The sequence below is a fragment of the Podarcis gaigeae genome, assembly GCF_964106915.1.
Source record: "Podarcis gaigeae genome assembly, chromosome: 5".
Classification (NCBI taxonomy): domain Eukaryota; kingdom Metazoa; phylum Chordata; class Lepidosauria; order Squamata; family Lacertidae; genus Podarcis; species Podarcis gaigeae.
The window spans coordinates 36,232,791-36,254,334 of NC_139681.1; the positions used below are offsets into that span (position 1 = coordinate 36,232,791).

Consider the following 21,544-nt stretch of genomic DNA (forward strand, 5'->3'; position numbering starts at 1 on the left):
TAATATCTTCATGTAAATGCAGATGAGTAGATTAATTTTCCTTTCCCTATGAGGATCATCCCCCGCCCCCAAATTCTCTGATCAAAATGTCAATGCTGGTCTCAACAACACATTTATTTTTCAAAGGATTTTAACAATGTTAAAATAGCTTCTCTACACCCCCCTTCTTTTTTGGCAAGGTAATTTCCTGCTTGCAGAAAACATTCAAGGTGGAAAAAAATTACTGCTCACTTGTGATCATTTGTCATCCTCAGCTCCTGAACAGGACATGTGGGCTGACAGTTTGTTAATTAAGCTTTTCCAACACAGCATCGTAAAGTTTTATTTCGGCAAAGGCTGTGCTTACTAGCCAACATGCATTATATCACGCAGCTACTAACCCCATTTCCCAGCTGAACACACATATGCTTAAAAATAAAAATAAAAATGATTAGCTTCTGTCAATTTCCTAAAGTTTTTTTTTTTTTTAAGGAAATGGGCTGACGGGTTCTCAATAAAAGACAAATACACACTTATAAGTTGTCAGGGAACTGCCATCAGGGCCAGAGGGAGAGAGCGGGCTCCAGAGGGAATCCAGAGAGCGTCCCGGGATGGGGAGAGGCAGCCCATCTTCTGGGGAAGGGAATCAGCGTAGCACCAGTGGAGAAGGGGGGCAGATGGGGGAATCAGCGAGGCAGTCCCATGACTCCTCACCGGGGACCAGCGGGGAGAGTAAGGGTCCTCCGCTGCCCACACCCTCCTTGCGCAGAAGGCTTCCGCACAGGGAGAGTAGGCGGAGACTAGGCGTCAAAGAGCTTCTTTGCTGGAAGAAGTTCAAGAAACGCCCACTGACGGATTCTGCCAGCGATTGAGACAGCCACGGGCGAGTGGCTGTCCGGACAGAAAAGGTTCACTCAGGCAACCCAGCCAGGTGTGGCACCGGTTTACGCACGAGCAACCCCTAGAACCATTACATAAGTGTTTCTGGGAAGGGCCAGAGAAGTGCTTAATGGGGCCAAACTCAAATGGTCTCCAAATTCTGAATTTCTTAATTTCTGTTCACTAGTGATAAATTTGGGGGACATTTTTTTCAAGGTTTAATGTCAAGATTGTGTGTTATGTGTCAGTCACAGTGGGAACCCTTCACCTCCCTTCTGAACACAGTGTGTGGAAGAGGCGGCTATCATGGCTGCCATTTTTTCCTCACAACGCACTGGACGCAAGGAACTGTGTTCTTCCTACCCTACCTCACCGGTCAGATTACCTTGGAGAACCAGGCACATGGCCTGAAGTTTTATTGAGTTTTCTGTTGTAGCCACTTGTACTGCTAAAGAGTCAAGCTGCTTTTCAACTTCACATTTTCAACACCATCAACAACAAAACGAATTGTTTTTTCCCCACCATACAAGCAGATACCATGTTTCAAATAACCTGCTGGCTTTTCAGCATTTCCCTCTTATTTCCATTGTGATCTTAGAGGCAACCTCCAAGTTGCCCTGGTCTGTGCAACAGTTTAAGAATCACAGACTCATCTAGCAAACAACTGAGCTATTGCAATTGTCTCCCGGTTTTGTTTTTGTCTGCTACACTGAAAGTTGCAGCAGCCCAAATGCAAGCAAGTATATGTTAGCGGACACTTCAAGATAACAATTTGAGTAAAATGTGATTGCTGGAAGAAACATAAATCAACTTAAATTTCTTTCAAATCCTCTTAATTCTTTCCTTATTGTGCACGGTCAGATTGTTGGTTGGCCAGACAACATACAGGATAAGAAAAAGCAAAGCATTTTCATTCACTATCAAAGAGGAAATGGGGTAACAGTGCTCTACTCTTCATGTCTATGATTGAGTAAGTCCCACTACGTTTAATGGACTCACTCCCAGGTAAATGAGTATAGAATTGCTGCCTGAATAGCTCTGCCATTCTAGTAGATTCCTTAGATACTGTGCACACAAAGCCACTGCCTGTATACGACAAAGAACTGTGGTAAATAAGTCAGGGTAATGGCTTTTTAAAAAATCACAAACTGTTAATTGTTTTAGGACACATTACTATAATCTCATTCAGTGATTCTCAAACTATATTCCAGCAAGCAATACGTTGAGGGAAATAATTGGTGAAGTTTGCAATGAAAACTCAAGCCACAAAATATTCTGATATATGCTCCTCAGTGAAACCATGCAATTCCACAATTCTCTCACTGATTTTAGGTGGCCATTTTAAAAGGTGGAATAATCCCCATGAGGTGACATTCCTTTGCATTAACATGGTAAAACGGTTCTGTAAAAAAGTGCAAGGCCATGGAGGTACTATGAGAGACTTTGGGTGCTACCTTGCTGCACAGGAAAAGGTTTCATCAGTTCCCCTGCACTTCCTGTTCTGTCACCACACCACCTTCCCATTTTGCATTGACATCACTGCGTAGAGAACTGGTTCGTGTCATTTCTGTGCAACAGAGATACATCCAAAGCATGTTTTGAAATAGAAGCTGTGTCATGGCTTCCCCAGGATTGGGCAACTTGAACATTTTGCAAGACCGTTTTAGCGTGTGAACATGGGCAGGAGAGCCACACCACCATGGCTTGTATATCCCAACTTTGTTCCATTGTGGAACTCAATCTAGTGTCCACTGGTTTTCCAGGCAGCCTCCCATCCAGGCCCTCACTTCATCCAGCATAGTGGTTGCATCATGTGACTTCATAAGATGCTAAAACTGGTGAATACAGATGACTGATCCCAGTTAGACTCACACAACTACCCATTTCCCACACTAGCTTGCTGTTCTTTGGTGGTTGGTCCCTATAATAATTCAGGAGGTAGCCTAAGGTTTCTTCCCCCTTACCCATCTAAAACTGGTGGAAATGTTTTGCCCAGAGCTGGGGAATTTGGGTGAAGACAGAAGGCATACAACCATTTTGATGTATGTCTGACACTCTGTGAAGCCAGAAAAGTTATCACAGCGAGTGTCTTCAAGGCAGAGCAAATAAATAAGCAACATTTCCAGCTATTGCAATAAATCTGTGAAACGTCTGAAGACTTCTCATGATTTATTTCCTTAAAATAGAGGTCAAGTAGGTCAAGTATATCAAGCTTTAGTATATTGTATAATTCGTCATAGAAATAAGATGGCATGGGGGTGGGACAGGAAACAAACAAACAAATGATGAAAAATCCTACAAACTGGACTTCAAAGCCTGCACAATACTCATTGCTGAATCTATGCACCCATCAAAGTTGGAATGAATAAATCCATCACCTCCACAGACAAGAAACGGTTTCGTATGGAGAGTTATTTGTCCTGGACTGCCAGGGAAAGCTTTGGTAACCTGGGGGGAAAAAACACACAGAGGGGATTAGAAAAATAAGTAGCTATTCATTATATTGCATGACATATGAGTAACTCATATCTCAAGGAAAGACGTGTGTTAATTGGAAGAAACAGTCCCTTCGTTTTAATAATAATTGACACCTATCACAACAAACATGCTTAGTGCTCTTTCATTCTATGGTAAAATGCTTTATGACATGAGAAGGGAAAAGGAACTGAAACCTCTATAAAATTCATGAAGGCCATCTGCCTAAAATACATTTGCACTACTGACGTTGCCGAGTTTTGGAACGTTGGCAATACGAATCTTAGCAGCACACAATAGTTGTCTCAAAAAAAAATACAAAGTACCGAAGCCTGCTTTTTCTGGTTCCAAAGCCATTTCCACTCACTTGTAAATTTACCTTCCTCACTGGATCTCATGGGGAAATCGAAGGAGGTCTTTCATTCTCATCTCTTGCACATGGCATGCTGCCGCACACGTGAGCAAACTGCACTGGGAAAAGTATTTCCCCCAGTATGGCACCTGCCAAGCCAAGTTGGCTTGGTGTGCCTCCCCTGCACCTGCCAACATGGGTGCCAACTTGAATAAAATATTGGGGGGAGGGAAGGTAAGTCCCATTCGATCAAATGACATGGCATACCATTTGAATGGGAATTCCCTTCAACTTTTGGGGAGAGTGGCCTCTTCAAATATTTTATGAGGTGGGACGAAGGGACCTCAGCTCCTAGGAGTTGGCTTCTATGCCCACCAATTTCAGCATAGTCTGAAGCTGCATGATACAACACCTATGATTGCTAGAGTTAAGCAGGTCTGGGTGCAAAAAGATTCTGGATGGGAGTCCCCCTGGGAAAATCAATCGACGCTGCCTTGAGTTTCAGGTTGGAACAAAGGTGGGATAGAAATGTAAATAAATGGATGCATGACTAGAGAGATAAATAAATAAATAAATAGATTTAAACTTGGAAAGATTGAATCCCCATGTCTTACATAGGCTATGACTCCAATTAAGAGATTTCTTACGACAGCTAGTACTACAACAACACCATCATCATTTAATATACAGTAGCTACCCACCAAAAATATCCCTTGTTTGACTTGTAACAAAATAAAGTTAAAAAGACAAAATATAGCAATTAAAAGCAACCACAACAATAAGAGGTAGCAAAAACCTCCTTACAACTGAGAGCGAATGAATCAGGTTAAAAGTCTGGATTTTAAGTACAATTTGCAAGTCTGGGTAAATAAAAAGGTTTTCAGCTGGCTCCAAAAAGACGATAAAGAAGGCATCCAGGTAGGCCTTTCTGGACAGAGCATGCCTAAGCCTCTGCCCAGAAGCCATGTTATCACTGTGCAGGTTTGCATTATGGCTGTGAATGCCCCTAATCTGATTCAGGGCCTCATTTGGCCCTTTTGAGTGGCCCTAATCTGTTCCTGACCTTGATCCAGGGCCCGAAATGGATTGGGGCCTTGCAGAGTTTTTAATTAGGGCTTAAAACCACAATTGAACATTGGGTGGGTAGGTAGGGAAGGGAGAAGGAGACAGTGTGCATGTGTTTCCTTCTACTCCTTCCTCACCTCACCTCCTGACCGACCCTTTAAACAAGCACAGATTGATCTGGGAGACCTGGGGCTGCCTCAACCCACTCTGGCTAAATCCTGGGTCAACCAGAATCAGTTCAGGATTTGGGATTTGGCTGGAGCAATGGTCTGCCTATATTCAGCATTATTAAAATGAAAAACAAAACAAAAACACCTCTCAATTTGAAGAGAGCACAGAAGCAGTGGTCCGAATCCAGTACATTAAAACACAATGTATGTTGAGCCTATGATATTGCTAATGGTCAAGGAATTCTCTAAACAGTGAGAAACGGCATTACATTTCTCTGGGCAAAGTAAACACTGCATGCGTGGTCCCCCACCCCCCTCGACTTTGTTAGGAGAGGAGTGGAATAGATTCCTTTTAGCATCAATAGACCTGTTTACAGAAAGAGAGTACAATATAAATAAAAAGGAACATAGACTGTGATTACTGCTGATGCAAATGGAAATAGCTGTTTATATGTTTACAGATATGGAATTTGCCTGGGCTTTATAAAAGGGACACATCCACAGATTAATGTCAACAGGGCAAAACAGCAACGACTGCTTATCGAAACCTCTGACTCAGATGAAAGAAGTGATACGGAAATACTTTATCTTGAATTAAGGCGATGCCTGCCATATGGCCGTATGGCTATAAAGATGAGCCACAGCTGAGTCAGCAAGCTAATGTCAGCCCCTTCTTCCTTCCTCTTGGCCTCGCTTTCTGTCCTCCTGCACTCTTAGCCTTCTCCTGCTTCCGGCCTTTTCCTGCACATCTTGCCTCATCCGTCCTGTTCATCCCCATCCCTTCTCCATTTGGCTATCACTTCTACCATATGCCTTTTCCTAGGCTACCTACTGCCTCCCTCTTTTAACCCCCATGTTTACCTTCTTGCCTACTCATCTGACCTTTCTGCATTTGCCCCCTCTTCCATAGCTCAGTGGTAAAGCATCTGCTTTATATAGAAGGTCCCAGGTTTAACCCCCAGCCTGACACCATGGAGAGCTCCTGACAGGCAGTGTGGACAGCACTGAGCCTGATGGAGGAAGGGTCTGCTTCAGTACAAGATATCTTCCTATGCTGCCTTGTTTCCATATATAGCAAAGTTCACCTTTGAGATGGCTGAATCTTTCTAACAACAAGCAGAATTTATTATTATTATTATTAAAGGTAAAGGGACCCCTGACCATTAGGTCCAGTCGTGGCCGACTCTCGGGTTGTCGCGCTCATCTCGCTTTATTGGCCGAGGGAGCCGGTGTACAGCTTCCGGGTCATGTGGCCAGCATGACTAAACTGCTTCTGGCGAACCAGAGTAGTGCACGGAAACGCCGTTTACCTTCCTGCCAGAGCGGTACCTATTTATCTACTTCCACTTTGACGCGCTTTCGAACTGCTAGGTTGGCAGGAGCAGGGACCGAGCAATGGGAGCTCACCCCGTCGCGGGGATTCGAACCGCCGACCTTCTGATCGGCAAGTCCTAGGCTCTGTGGTTTAACCCACAGCGCCATCCGCGTCTATTATTATTATTATTATTATTATTATTATTATTCACTCCCGCAAACCTGTAAAGTCTGCTTTTAGAAATCCTGCATTGTCATGTAGCAGTCTATATTACTAGACAATGTCTGTGCACTGGGCTGCTTACTTCTGTAGGTTTGAATTCCTTCTTTGACAATTATTGTCCAAAAAAGAAAAAAAAGCATTGGTAATGTTTACAAATATGCCTAGTTAATGTTAGACTTAATCAATGCTATTTTTTTTATAGAAAAAGAGGTGCCGGAATTCACCATGAACACCTCCCTCATTCTCTTAGAATGGCAATGGCACCCACCTGAGAGGTGCTGGAACTGATGTCCAGCGAGTTCTGAGTGTACAAAAGCACTGGACTTAATAGTTTAATAGCAGCCCTCACCCCCAATGGTAATGTGTATTATTCTACCTATGGGACCGTCTCTCCCAGTATGCCACACAGAGAGCCTCAAGGTCCATAAATAGCAACAACTTAGTGGTCCCGGGCCCTAAGGAAGTTAGATTAGCTTCAACCAGAGCCAGGGCCTTCTCAACACTGGCTCTGGCCTGGTGGAATGCTCTGCCTCATGAGACCAGGGCCCTGCAGGATCTGATTTCTTTCCGCAGGGCATGTAAGACAGAGTTGTTCTGCCTGTCCTTTGGCTTGGAGCCAATTTGATTCCCTCCCTCCCTCTCTTTCTTGTTTTCCTTCTCCTCCTGCGAGGAGGCTACATTTTAATATTTTAATGTTTCAATATTTTAATGTTGTATTTTAATCTTGATTTTAAGTTGTATTCATTCAACTTGTTTTTATTATTGCTTATTAGCTGCCCTGAGCCCGGCCTTGGCTGGGGAGGGTGGGGTATAAATAAAAATTATTATTATTATTACATCCTTCTCAAAACGTAGTTAGCTGCTTGCTCTGCTGCATTTGGTGGCCCACTTCCACATTCTGCTGAGAGGGGCCATTTGACTTTTGCCCCAAAGTCCTACTCCGGCGGCACCAACAATTTCTAACCTTGAACCCTTTTCAACTCTGAACTGAATTTAGCTTGCAGATAAAAGGCATATTTTATTTATTTCTTGTGTTAAAATCCGTACCCAGTTTTCTACCAAATGGTGCTCAAGACGGCTAACAGCCACAATGTAAATACAATATGAGAAAGCATCAATAAAACATACTGTAAAAAAGAACTAAAGTAAGGCAGGCAAAACATTACTAACAACTCTTAAAGCCAATCCAACATCAAGTCTTAAACCTCAGGATTCTTCTTTCGTATTCCAATTAACAACTAAAGACATTCACAGGAACATAATGCTCAGCCTGACTGATGGAGACATTCCTCCTTAATCAGTTTTATTTTACTCATTTATTGCTTTATCTTATACATGTTTATCACCAAGCGTTGCAACACCAACTTTTGCAAAACTTTTATTTAGAAGGCAGTTGTTAACAAAGAGCACCAGCCTTTGTATCATAATAATTGACAAGATGTGTGAACTGAAACATCCCAAGTGGCTTTTGCTGAAGTCTGCTGAAAATCTCAAGGGAATGAATAACGTGGGTGATGCTAATGGCTGCATCTGACGACAAAGCAATCAACATGGCTGAAAAAAGGTCCAGTTTTATGCTCTCCCTGGTTAAGTTTTTCACTGCGATGGATGCCAATATTTATGAATGTTGCTGTCTAATATTTATTGAGTCAGAGATACGCTTGTAATATTGACTGAAATGTCCATCTTCTGGCAAGACTAAGAGAAGGGATTGTGCATCATGTTAACTGAGATCAATGAATAATTTAGAGTGGCCTGCATTTTCCTTTTCCTTTATGCATGTAATATAAAGCCCAGCATCCATCCTCACCATTGACAAAGCCTGTAAAGCCAGGGCTTTACATTACATGCACTTCATGCCAAGTAGCATGGTTGGCTATTGACACCAATTGCAACATCCACTGGTGTGTGTGTGTGTGTGTGTGTGTGTGTTGAGTGTTGATGGAGTTAGGGAACAGACAGAACCCAGGCCCTTTTCTTTCCTCTGGAGAAAGGTGGGGTGTTAGGGTTCACCATGATATTTGTCCGAGGGAACTTCCAAGCTGTCAACAATCTATGGGAAGGGCTGAAGTGCATACTGGGAAATTGAGCCTTGCATAGCTGAAGTGGGTTAAAGCACTCCGCCATCCTAGCACAACAAGTACACTTTTAAAAAAATAAACAGGCTTTTTGCAGTTAGGAAGGTGATGGGGGAAATGCACTGAAAAGTGTGGAATGAATGATTAACCAGAAGTACAAATGCCCTGAAAGCATATCAGAATGCTCATTGTTGTATCCAGGCAGAGACTGAGTACAATCCAACCTCCTTGTAAGCTTAGTGCAAGCAAATCAGGGTGCTCAATAGACCGTCTGGAGGAGCCATGAAACTGAAAATACAGTGAGAGAAGGCTGAGCTTCTCTTACCCTGCTGCTCCATGAGCATAGTTTAAAAACCATCTAAGTATACAGTGCCTTGAACTTTCTAAATTTAACATTGGATTTTGTTTTTAGATACTTTTGTCCAATTTTCCTTCCATTCTGGGGGTGGGGGGAGCAGCCCCTTGGAAATTCCCAACTGACCCATTACAGAGAACAAATAGCTGAGCCTGCAGGATGAGAGAAAGAAATTATTTAGTACAAGGAGGAAAAGGGGAAGATAGGGTGTGAAAGCAAAGTGGAGCAGGGGCCAACAGGAAAGTGATGTGACCAAATTAAGCCATGGCCAAAGAAGAGCCCAGCAGGCCCATCTAATCCAACATCCTGTTATCAGGGGCCAGACACATTCCTTTGGGAAAGAGGACTTTTGGATCTCTCTCTCTCTTTCTCTCCTCGCCTCCCGCATCAGCCTTTCCAACACAGTCAATGGATATTCCCCGTACACATTCTACCACTGTGGTTAAGGATCTGCAGCCAAGAACCAACTGCGCAGTAAACCCAGCAAAGTTTCTCCTCCCCATGTGTATCAGCTCCCTTTAACATTTAGCATGCCCAGTGGCCTTTTTTTGTTTAAAGGGCGGCGGGGGGGGGGGGAGGAAAGAACTGTCTCCAGCCATTGCAAGCCAGCTGTCATATGTGGGCCACTGAGCTTTCTTTAATAATGGAAGGGATGTGCTTTTAGGAAGCAGTTCGAGACTTGACAGCTCGTGGTGGCCTGTTTGGCCTGCCTGATTCCACCTTTTGCAAACGAGCCCATATAAAAAAAGCAGGGCTCTCTGGAGAGCGCAGAGTACAGTAGATGAGTCATGCAGAGCACTACTGTGACATCTGCTACCACGGCTATCGTTATGGATCCGTAAGCCTGCCTGTTCAGGCTGACGGTGTATGTGTGTGGGAGGAGTTAATGGGAGAGAGAGAGAGGGAGAGAGAGAATTTCTCTTTCCCGAACTCTGTAACGCAGTGCCAGACTGCAGTTTTCAAAGCTGCAGCTGCTCAAGGGACATGCGGAGGGGCACGGCATCTATGGCAGTGCCTAGGAGCAATCTGTCTGCAGAGAACATACGTGCAGGAGGAATCCAGGCGCACGCTTCTGGGACCGGCTTTCGCCGCTCCACATTGTCACGGAAAGGAGGGCAGGGGCAGGGCATGCCCCAGTGAAATGGCAGTTGTATCCAGGAATGAATACAACAAGGGGGAAGGAAGGAAAGGAAAAGAATGACCAAACTCAGTGGGGCCTTGTAGACATCTAGAGCAACCCCCTCCTCGGTACAAGAAACCCATAGCTAAATGATTTGACTCTGCTTAAAGACCTCCACCTCTCCCTTAGATAACTGGTTCGACTATAGGCTTGTTCTTACTAAGACGTTTCTCCAGCTGAAATCCACCCTCCTATACCGATTTAAGCCCAATAGTTTTCATCCTATCCTCTGGGGCAGCAGAGAACAAATCTTTGCTGTCTTCTGTGTGAGAATCTTTGGGTATCTGAGTGCTGTTGCAATCTGCCTCAGAATTCACCTAAATCGACCATTTTTTCCAAGCTTTCCTCATAGGCCTTATTTTCCAGATTCTCAATCATCTTTGTTGCCTTTTTTCTGAACCTGTTTTGGTTTGTCTATTTCCTTCTTAAAGTGTGAAGGCAGAACTGTGCCTTCTGATAATTACAGAACTGTGCACAGTGCTTCCAGATGAGCTCTGAACTGTGCAGAATAAAGGGGTGCCTTTACTTCTTACATATTGGAAACCATGGCTCTATTAACTGCAGGCTAAAACTGCATTAGCCTGTATTGATGCTGCATCACACAGCTGACTCATGTTCACATTGTGCAGGACTGTGATCCAGACATCACAGCTAGGTATTCCCCCCAAATCCTATACTTGTACAATTGATTTCCTTCCCTCTAACTGAAGAACTCTGCAATTTTCTCTGTTGAATTCAGTTTCTTTTTGTTTCAGACCAGTTTTCTATTCCTTTTCATTTTGCCAGAAATATTGATCAACAATGGGAAAACATCCAGAAATTTAAAACGCTATGAAAATTGTATTATATTTATCAGGACACCTAATGTCCATTATTACTTCCATTATTATGTGGCTTACATTATTAAGATTCACTTGTAATTATCACTCTTTTTAGAGAAGCTAATCAGTGCCATGCTTTACTCAAATCCTGTATTGTGATGTATAGTTGCTTCTGAAGAGTTCTTGTGAACAATTAGTACTAAATTTGGCCACCAAACTGCAGGATGGGCCAAAGAGAATATACAGCCGTACCTTGGAATTCGAACAGAATCTGTTCTGGAAGTCCGTTTGGCTTCCAAAACATTCAAAAACCAAATCATGGCTTCTGATTGGCTGCAGGAAGCTCCTGCAGCCAATCAGAAGCCGCGGAAGCCCCGTCGGACGTTCGGCTTCCAAAAGAACATTCGCAAAGTGGAACAATCACTTCCAGGTTTGCAGCATTCGGGAGTCAAAATGTCCAGGGTATTCGGGATCCAAGGTATGACTGTATGTCAATTCTGATGAAATCTAGTGGTTCCCAGTTCATTTTCTGGGCCCAATTCATTAATCTTTGACTGCCATTCAGAGTAGTTAAAGGACCATCTTCTCCACTATAAACCTACCTATTCTTCAAAATATTCCTTGGAGGCCTTATTTCACTTCAAGTATGGGAGGGAATTGCCCTGGGCAGGGTCTTTACTGTGGTGGCTTTAAGGCTTTGGAACTCCGAGACTAACAGTGTGTTTGCAAGGCACCTTTTGCTGTCTATGGTACTGAGCTTTTTAGAGGGAAGGTTCTGCTGCTTTTTTGCTTTTGTTGTTGCTGTTTCAAATAACTGTATTTGGTTTTGATGCTGTTTAGCTGCCTTAGAGTGTCAGTGTTGTGAAATGTGAAAGGGAAAAAGATAAGAGTTTTAAAAACTAGATGAAATAGAATAGAGTGGCAACTGAAATGACAACTGGACCAAAAGTCATGAACATTATTAATGTTTTTGGTGGTGGTGGTGGGGAATGGGACATAGATCTACGCTTGGTTCAGAGTAAAGGTTCTTTTAGGTAGATCAAAAGATGTACATCCCTCTGGCAGTGAGACCAAAGGATATACTGTAGAAATGAAAGACAACAAAACAAATGAGAAGGTTTTAAAAAATAACAAACAACAGCTTAAGAAGAAGAATGCAACCCCTCCTTCAAATCTTCCCAGTAAAATTTCCCACTTGACTCTTCCTTGGAATCTGTTGTTGTTTAGTTTGGATTTGCTTCTTCCGGATCAAAGATTTGTTTAGAAGTGCAGCTGAACTACAAATGTCAAGTTTACTGCTCTACTTCCCTTGTGTTATTGTATGCCACTAGGTACAGGGCAGCACAAAGCATCAACCTTAGTAAGAAACCGATGGTACCGAGCAACAACAGCTCCGATCATTCGTAAGAAAAATAATTGTCTACAAGATAATAAATCTCATTTGCCTCAGGTGTTTAACTGGGACTTGGAAAACCCAGCCCCTCTGCTGTTAATAATTTAACTGGCACTCTAAGCCAGTTAAAACTAGGGAGCCTAGCTCACCTGTTCCTGGACTGTAATGGGGAGGAGAAAGCAAAAGAGGGCCACCTGAAAGGGAGCAGGGCGCAACAGGAGTAAACAACGGTGTGCAGAAGCAACTGGGCAAGACACAAGCCTCTGGACCTACAATTCTTGATTCAAACAATGGACAGAAGAGAACCCTATCCTATGGAGGGGAAGAGAGTTAAAAGAGGTCTTCTGTCCTTTGGCCACATTGGATCTTCTAGTCAGTGTGTACATAGAATAAAAAAAATAGCATTGTAGAGTTGGATAAGATGCTGAGGGTAATCTAGTCCAACCCCACTGTAATCCAGCAATCACACAAGTATGCATACATATAAACGCACACAGGGAAGAAATGCCCATGTAGGATTATTATTAGCTGACAGTGCTGTACTTCCAAATTAAAAATCCCCTTCCATAGGGTTGTTTGGGCTGTACGATACCTGTGGCAGAGATGCCCTTCCAATTCAGCAGGAGAGACCAAGCCAACGTGCCTCTTGACCCTTTGTGCTTGGGAATGGGAGGCAGGTCTGCTTTTAAATGGCGCTACCTCTTTGCTTTAGGAATGTGGGCTCCTTTAACATATAATTTCAATGATACAGCAAATGCGCTGCTTATAAAAAAGTATGAAATGGCCATATTGCTCAGGCTATGCTCCCCCCCGCCCGAGTCCTACCACAATGCAACATGATGGCTGAAAAGACTTTCTGGCTCAGGAATCCTTGATTGCTGATGCTAATGTTGTCTTATCATAATTAAACCATGGGATAGAGCACGGCAGCTGTGCTGCTAAGTAGTATCAATAGAAGTTTGGGAGGACTAATCCCACATCTTCCATGGATAATTGTAATGTCTGCATTTTAATCCTGGGATTGTATTTGGCCCATATGAAGGGCATAATGGCTGTACTGAATTAACAAAAAGAATAAATCCCGCTTGAAAGCCTCGGGGGGTTGGGGGGACCACGTCCACCCTTCATTTTCTCCTTTTGCTGCTGTGTCAATAGTTGATTGGAATGTTAAAGCAGAAATAGCTGTAAGGTAATTAGCAAGCACCACTGTATAGCACTTAAGCGTAGTCAGTTCTTGTAGGGAGCTTCCTTTCTGAGAATGCATTCTTCATTTACATTCACTTAATGCCATCTATGGGGACAGATCTATGGCTGACAAATAAGCTTCTTATGAATCAGCCACATCTAATATATAAGCATGTGTGAATTAATGGGGCAGGCAAAGACCTCTTTGTCACCGTCATCACCACCACCACCATTGTTATTTATTAAATTTCTATATCACCTTTTACTTGAAGATTACAGGGTGGTTTACAATATAAAAACAGAAGAAATACTTACTGTAATAACAAACCAAAACAATAGAGTGGTACCTTGGTTCCCAAATGTAATCCGTTCCGGAAGTCCGTTCGACTTCCGAAACGTTCAAAATCCAAGCGGCGTTGGACGTTTGGCTTCTGAAAAACATTCAAAACCCGGAACACTTACTTCCGGGTTTTCGCCATTCAGGAGCAGATTTGTTCGTCAACTATGTTGTTTGAGAACCAAGGTTCCACTGTATCTCTTTCCCCCTCCCCAGATTAAAAGGTCACAGTTTAATTATCTTAAGGCCTGGGAAAAGAGGTATGGTTTAGCCTGACACCTAAAGATATGCAAGACTCCCCAGGGATAGAATTCCACAAATGGGGAGTCACTGCAGAAAAGGCCCATTCTCATGTTGCAGTCCTTAAACAGTCCTAAGCTGTTTAAGGTTTTATAGGTCAAAACCAGCAGTCTGAAATGGGCCCAGAAACTAATTGGCAGCCTGTGCAGTTGGGCCAAGATTGGCATTATATGCTCAAAGCGTCTTGCCTCAGAGAGCAACCTGGCCACTAAATTCTGCACCAGCTAAAGTTTCCGAACTGTCATCAGAGGCTGCTCCACCATAGGCGCCGACTCCATGGGGCCTGAGGGGACCCGAGCCCCCTCAAAAATTCGTTTGGGGGGGCTCCGCCCCCCCAATAATTTAAGAAAATTATTAGTTATATTATGCTTTGTAAAATCACAAAATTATGTTGGTATTTTTTATTTTCCTTGTTTGACGATAGTTATCTTTTAAAATACATTCAGTAATGAATTAAAACAAAGCCACTCCCGATCTAGAGAGGGGGTGGGGTTGCGGGCTCTCGACCCATCAACAATCTCGCGGGGCTGGCGTCAGCCCTGCGAGAAGCGGGGATTCCCCCTAGCTCATTAATATTCACCGCCCACGGCGGCAGCCAATCGGCTGCCACAAAGGGCGGGCCCTCACAGGTTCACTTAAGGTCGGGGCAGCCCGGGGCTCGCCCCTTTCGTTCCCCCAGCAGCAGCGGTTTGGAGGTCTTGGGCCCCCCAATATTTTTTATAAGTCGGTATGGGCCCCCGCCCCCCCAATATTTTTTATAAGTCGGCGCCCCTGTGCTCCACATATAACACATTGCTGTAATCTAACCTAGAAGTAACCAGAGCATACACAACAGCAGTTAAACTGTACCTGTCTTGATATGGGTGCAGCTGGGCCACCAGCCAAATTAATGGAAGGAACTCCATGGCACCGAGGCCACGTGAAGCTCAAGTGACAGCAAAGTACCCCTGAGCTATGTACCTGCTCCTTCAGAAGTAGTGTAACCCCAACAAGAGCAGACAACCTCCCAGCCATTCAGTCTAGGGAACCACTCACTAACAATGCCTCATTCTTATATGGATTGAGCTTCACTTTATTGGCTCTCATGCAGTCCATTACCTAAGCAAGAAAATGGTCCAGCACATACACTGCCTCACCAGCAAATGTAAAGGAGAAGTGGAGCTATGTGCGATCAGCATATTGCTGACAATGTTCTCCAAAACACTAGGTGATTTATGATTTCACGTGCAGAGGACATTATCTGGCATGTGCATTGTAAGGTTTGCATAAATGTTACATGCAAAGATTCATGTCCCATTTACTTTGGCCCTGAGCCCCATATGCCTAGCCCTAAAGTACCCTATGCTTGGTTCTTGGCTAACCTGTAGTGGACACAGAAGGCCACCTCCATCATTCTGCCCGGACTCTGAGGTCCAGCGCCAAGGGCCTTCTAGCGGTTCCCTTGCTGCAAGAAGCCAAGTTACAGGGAACCAGACAGAGGGCCTTCTCGGTAGTGGCACCCGCCCTGTGGAATGCCCTTCCACCAAATGTCAAAGAGAAAAATAACTACCAAACTTTTAGAAGACATCTGAAGGCAGCCCTGTTTAGGGAAGCTTTTAACGTTTAATAAGTTACTGTATTTTAGTGTTTTGTTGGAAGCCGCCCAGAGCGGCTGGGGAAACCCAGCCAGATGGGAGGGGGAAAATAATAAACTATTATTATTATTAGTGGCTAGAGAATATCTAGGTCCAAGGAAAGATCTGTTCAAAGCACCCTTATTATTTTTGATGTAGACAGGTGGTGTAATCTTGCTACATTTATAGTACTGAAATGTTGTCTTTTGCATGCTCTTATGTTCCTTGTATGTTGCTGTTTTATTATTGCTGTTGGTGTGAAATTATTCTTACAATTGTTGATTACGTGATGTATTGTTATTCTTGTTGTGGACAACACCACATCTTTTTTGTGTGGAAAGGCCGTGTATGCTGTGATGACGCTGATGATGTTTGTTAGGGAAGCTAACTCCTAGGGCAAGGGTGCATAGGATTGAAACCTTAGATGCCTACCTAAAAGATGAAATGTGGCAAACAGATAATTGCAAACACATTTACAAGACACACACTTGTCAAGCCCTGGCTGCCTCAGTGGTACCCTCGGTTTTTGCTCCATGGCAGCCCTAAGATCCATGAATCGTGTTCAGAGTTGTGCATCTCTCTTCCTCTCTCTGGGCTCCAGGAATTAAATACCATGTCCCTAATTTCAACCAGCTATTACAGTGCAGGCATTGTGGGCATTACAGTAGCACGAGTGATGAATTATAATAACCACAATAAACCTAATTAACAACCTGGTGTTTTTATCTTTGTAATTAAATCTAGCTGCCATAATGATAACCACTCTGGAAATCCTGCTGCTGCTGCTATTATATTATGATCAAAACAGATTACCTTATGGTAGTATTTTTAACCTCTGGTCCTCAGATGGCCTCTTGCTGGTTCAGAGGCTGCTTCCTGCCACTCTGGAGCAAGAGTGGCATTTGAGCCTCCTGCTGCTGAGGCAGAAGCTCAATTTGCCCCTTCCTTCGACAGAAAGGGAGTCCCAGAGCCAGATCACTCTGCAGCTAGATGAAAGTGGGGAGATGAGCGAGTGATAAAACTCAAGTTTCAGCACAGGCTATGCTCACCTCCTAAGAGGCTGTTGCACATGTGTTGTGGTCGCAACATTTAAGAACAAGGGACAAACCCACGCTACAAGATGAGTATGAATCATGTGCATCGGCCAAAAACCGTGGCTTCAAATTTACTTTTCTTCTTTTAATTTCAAAAACACAGGCTCCAGAGCCATGGCAGAAATGGAAAGGTGACAGACTATTCAGCGGCTAAGTTTATACAGCTTCTTTCTACCAATGCATACAAGATGATTGGCGATTTAAAATAATGGCTTATAAGGCACAGTACAAAATGAAAACAAAGCAGAGAAATAAGAAAACAAGCAAATGGAGTTATCAAAGATACTCATGTTTCCAGGGGAATTAATTTTTCATGTTCATCATAGTTTTGATTTTTAAAGCTGAGCAGCCTAAGGCGTGTAAAGGACCATCACTTTCAACATGAACTTATCTTCAGAGTCCCTTCAGTCTTCTGGGGGCAGGGAGGTGCTTGCAAGCAAGGGGGTCCTTTTAGTGGTGGTGCCAAATTATGGAATCCTGTTCCTAGATATGCTTTCTGGGATCTTTCCTTAGTTATATTTTGGGTGCCAGGCAAAGATTATACTGTTCTTTCATGCTTTTAATGTATCTAAGATCCCCTCTTTGTCTTTTTTCGTTTTTTTAAGCCGCTGTTTAATTTGCTGGCCTTGATGTTTTTATCATGCAGTTTGATTGTTGTTTACTTTGCTGTTTGGTATTGTTTATACTTCTACCGGTTACTTGAGGGTATTGTCTTTAAAAAATGGACTTTTTATAAAACAAACAATCAAAATAGTTTCTTAACTTAGTTCAGGGGCAGTGTGATGAACATACCTAATAGCAAACAGCGTACTGTGAGTGTTAACAGGTCTATCTCCATGTCTGGTCCTGTCCTGTAACATCTTGTGAAATTCATTGTGTGATGTGATGTCCTCTGTCGAAAACCTTGGTTATGGAGCATCATGGAAGAACCCTAACTATCTGCTAACTATATCTATATCTATATCTATATCTATATCTATCTATCATCTATCTATCTATCTATCTATCTATCTATCTATCTATCTATCTATCTATCATCTATCTATCTATATCTATATCTATATCTATATCTATATCTATAACTATAACTATCTATACTCATACACACATGCCATTTTGATTTGCACTAAGTGGTTAGGCTGCTAAATTTCATTTAGAAAGGAAAAAAAGAATTTTGAAAAGCCTGGCCTGAATTAGACACTTCAGATATGTGTCCATCTTTATTTTTTACAACTGGTAACTATCAGCATCTTCTGGTAATTATCTGCACACACATACAGTATATACACACATTACAGTTGCTTAATATACCATATTTTTCGTTCTATAAGATGCACTTTTCCCCTCCTAAAAAGTAAGGGGAAATGTGTGTGCGTCTTATGGAGCAAATGCAGGATGCGTGGCTATCCCAGAAGCCAGAACAGCAAGAGGGATCACTGTGCAGTGATCTCTCTTGCTGTTCTGGCTTCTGGGATAGCCGCGCGAAGCCTCTTCAGGGCAGGGGGAGCATTATGGCTCCATTTGTTTATGTGAAGGCATAGAAGAAGAGAAGGAGCTATGCCAAAAGAGAAACAGCCATTTCAGCCACCAGAGCAAGGTGCCTCATATTTGACAGTCAGCTATATACTATTTCCCTTTATCATCTTTTGTCCAGAGATAGGAAAACAGCTAACCAGGATTGCATCAGAGGCACCATTTTTTTTTGTTCCCAGCATCTGGCTAGCTGGAGGCCCAGCCTGGGATGGGTGGCATGTATCTCCAGAAGGGACTCACACGGGGAACCAAGATAGCAATAGCTTCTCTGCTCCATTTCACACATTTGATAAGTAACTGTCCTGCAACGCTCAGTTGTCCTGTAGCAAGACAACAGGGTCAGAAAGAATATAGCAGAATAAAGAATAGACTTCAGGCCCTCTGTGCGACCAGGTTTTCACACCACAGTGGTGCATGGATATAGGATCTCTCTCTGTGATATGCTTGACCACCATGATTGCTGCTGATGCCATTGCAGCACGGAATCCCAGCCATGCAGGGTGGTTTTCTAAAAAAGGTTGGTATGAACCTACCTTAGAATGGGTCAACCTCATGGAATGCTTAGCCCAATTCTGCACATTTTCCATAGTTGGTGGCAGGCATAATTCTTAACTGGAGATGCCAATAATTCGACTAAACCCACACATACAGAACTCAAAGTGCTGAAATGGTGTTGGTAGGTGGTCTCCCTTCTGTCTGGATCTAGACCTGCTTAGCTTCAATGAGGTGACTGCATCATGTGCCCTCATAACAAAGCCCTGGCTCTTTGTGCTCTACCACAGAGCTTCAGCAAGGGGCCACATCCTGATACAATTGAGCTATGTAGGTGGCTTGCATTCAGATGTCTCACAAAATGCTGAACAAACTACAGCGAGTCAGTGTTCAGAAGCCAGTGCAATGCTTGAATAAAAATCCTGTGCGCCTCTCACATTCCTGAACAAGCTATCATTGGACGAGCATTTTGCTATCATCCTTTATTATTGATTACCTGAGAATACCTCCACCTATGGCACTTGATGCTGGCTGGTTTAGGCAAACTAGGTACAACATCTTTCAGCTGGTCTAGGATCAACTGCTGAACCTTTTCCTTGTCTGACTCCAAGTGGCTAGTTCCAAAGGGAACGCTGGTGTGAACAACAACAGATGGAGCGACATCAGGTGATTCTGCAAGAGACACAAATAAATATATATATATATTATTTGGTGTACAAATAATTATGTTCAAGATTCAGCACTGTTTTGTACCTTAAATGCAGCTTCAATTGGAATCCAAAAGCAACTAACGGCATAGTAGTTAATATGGATAGCACAAAGTAAGCATTATAATCTGTTTTCTCTCTGAACAACATTTAATTCAGGGGTGGGGAACCTTTTTCAGCCTGAAGACCGCATCTCCTTCTGAGGGCCACATGCCAGAGGGAATAAATGTATTTTTTACTTTTGTACAATGGGCTAGTATCTTTACATATTCACAAGCCCCTCTCTGTCATCTATCTGCGCAAGCAGGGGGCATTATTGGAGTTCAAGGACACAATATAAGCGGGCAAAAACACTAAAGTTGTGGCTTGGGGACAGGGGGTATAGCTTAGAGAGAGAGTCCTGAGGACCATATAGAGAGGAATGTACCACCTAGTAACTAAAGTATATAAAAGCTAAAAAGTAAATGACCCCTGGATGGCTAAGTCCAGTCAAAGGTGACTATGGGGTTGCAGTGCTCAACTCGCTTTCAGGCCGAGGGAGCCAGTGTTTGTCCACAGACAGCTTTCCGGGTCACGTGGCCAGCATGACTAAACCACTTCTGGCACAACGGAACATTGTGACATAAGCCAGAGCATACAGAAACACCGTTTCCCTTCCTGCTGCAGCTGTACCTATTTATCTACTTGCACTGGCATGCTTTCAAACTGCTAGGTTGGCAGGAGCTGGGACAGAGCAACGGGAGCTCACCCCGTCATGGGGATTTGAACCGCTGACCTTCTTGGCAAGCCGAAGAGGCTCAGCACTAGGCACACAGTGTGCCAAGGATGCAGAACCTGTGGTCCTCCAGATGTTGCTGAACTCCATTTCCCATCAACCCCACCTAATATGATAAATGGTCAGTGATGAAGGAAGTTGTAGTCCAGCAATATGCAATATGTTGTAGTAGGTAAAGGGTTAGACTAGGACCATTCCAGGTTCAAATGCCTACTCAGCCACAAAGCTCATTGGTAAACACTTGTACTGGTCGTATTCTCTTCACTTAACCTATTTTCCAGAGTTGGTGTGAGGCCAAAACAGGTTAGCGGACTGCCATGTGCACCACACTGAGTTGCTTGGAGAAATAATTGTAGTAAGACAATAAATCAAAGTGTGCTGCCACCAGTGAGACGGTGGTAGATCCTGCTGCCTGGTCCTGTCAGCTGCTTTCTCCTTTCCCTCACTATTCAGACAAACCATGTCCCTACTAACCACATTGGGTGAATGCATTAGCAGGATGAATTAGGGATGTTTTACAGTGGAAAATTTAATGCCATGAATCTGATTGCAAGGTGGCAACCCTGAGATACTTCCAGGGGTAGAGGCAGTTCTTACTAGACCTCCTTCTAGTCTCTGTCTAGCTTCAGATATTCTTTCTTTCTTATATCTTTTGCAGCTCACACCTAAAATCCTCCCAAGCCACCTGAGGCTACTTTGGGCCTAACTTTGTGCAATGTGTAAATGATTTATCTGCCAACACAAGCTCTTCTCAGCTCGTCCCCAAAGGGGTGCTGTGAGGGTTGTGTTGCCCAGGAGCAATGAACCACACAGGAGATGGGAAGCTTCCTAGTAAAAGTAGAGAGGGATGCTGTGCTCACTCAGCAATAAGAAACGGCAACCGAGAAGCTGTTTTTTTGTTGGGATGGCAGCAGAGAACTGTGTGTGACTGAGGCTGAAACCCAAACTGCAATGGATTTAATACTGAGGTTACTGGAGCAAGATTGTTCTTAAAATTAAGGGTTATTCTTAGAAGCTGACATTCGAAAACACACGAAGCGAAATTGGATTCTGAAGGTGACGGGCTATGTTTTTATGGGGGCGCGGGGGAATCACAGTTAAGTTCCATGAAAACGGTGGTGTGGTGAAATGCAGAAGCTGACCAAAACTAAAAGTGATACAATAGGAGTGCATCTTCCTGTATTTTGCGTATTTGCTGTTCTTCCTACACTTTGCTCAGCATGT

At 43.4% G+C, this 21,544-nt stretch overlaps 1 protein-coding gene across 3 annotated transcripts in view; it reads right to left on the reverse strand.

Moving 5' to 3' along the window:
- Nucleotides 1–3,010: 3,010 nt before the first annotated feature.
- RNLS (renalase, FAD dependent amine oxidase) overlaps nucleotides 3,011–21,544 on the reverse strand; it is a 92,666-nt gene continuing 74,132 nt past the window's right edge. For 2 of the 3 annotated variants that reach the window (XM_083740783.1, XM_083740782.1), the window contains exons 6-7: nucleotides 19,335–19,510; nucleotides 3,011–3,306 (exon numbers count right to left, since the gene is read on the reverse strand). In XM_083740783.1, coding sequence (XP_083596909.1) covers nucleotides 3,154–3,306; nucleotides 19,335–19,510 — 329 coding nt within the window. In that variant the 3' untranslated portion in view covers nucleotides 3,011–3,153. Of the gene's footprint in view, nucleotides 3,307–16,532; nucleotides 16,706–19,334; nucleotides 19,511–21,544 lie in introns of all 3 variants that reach the window. The other variant, XM_083740784.1, reaches the window with a different exon arrangement.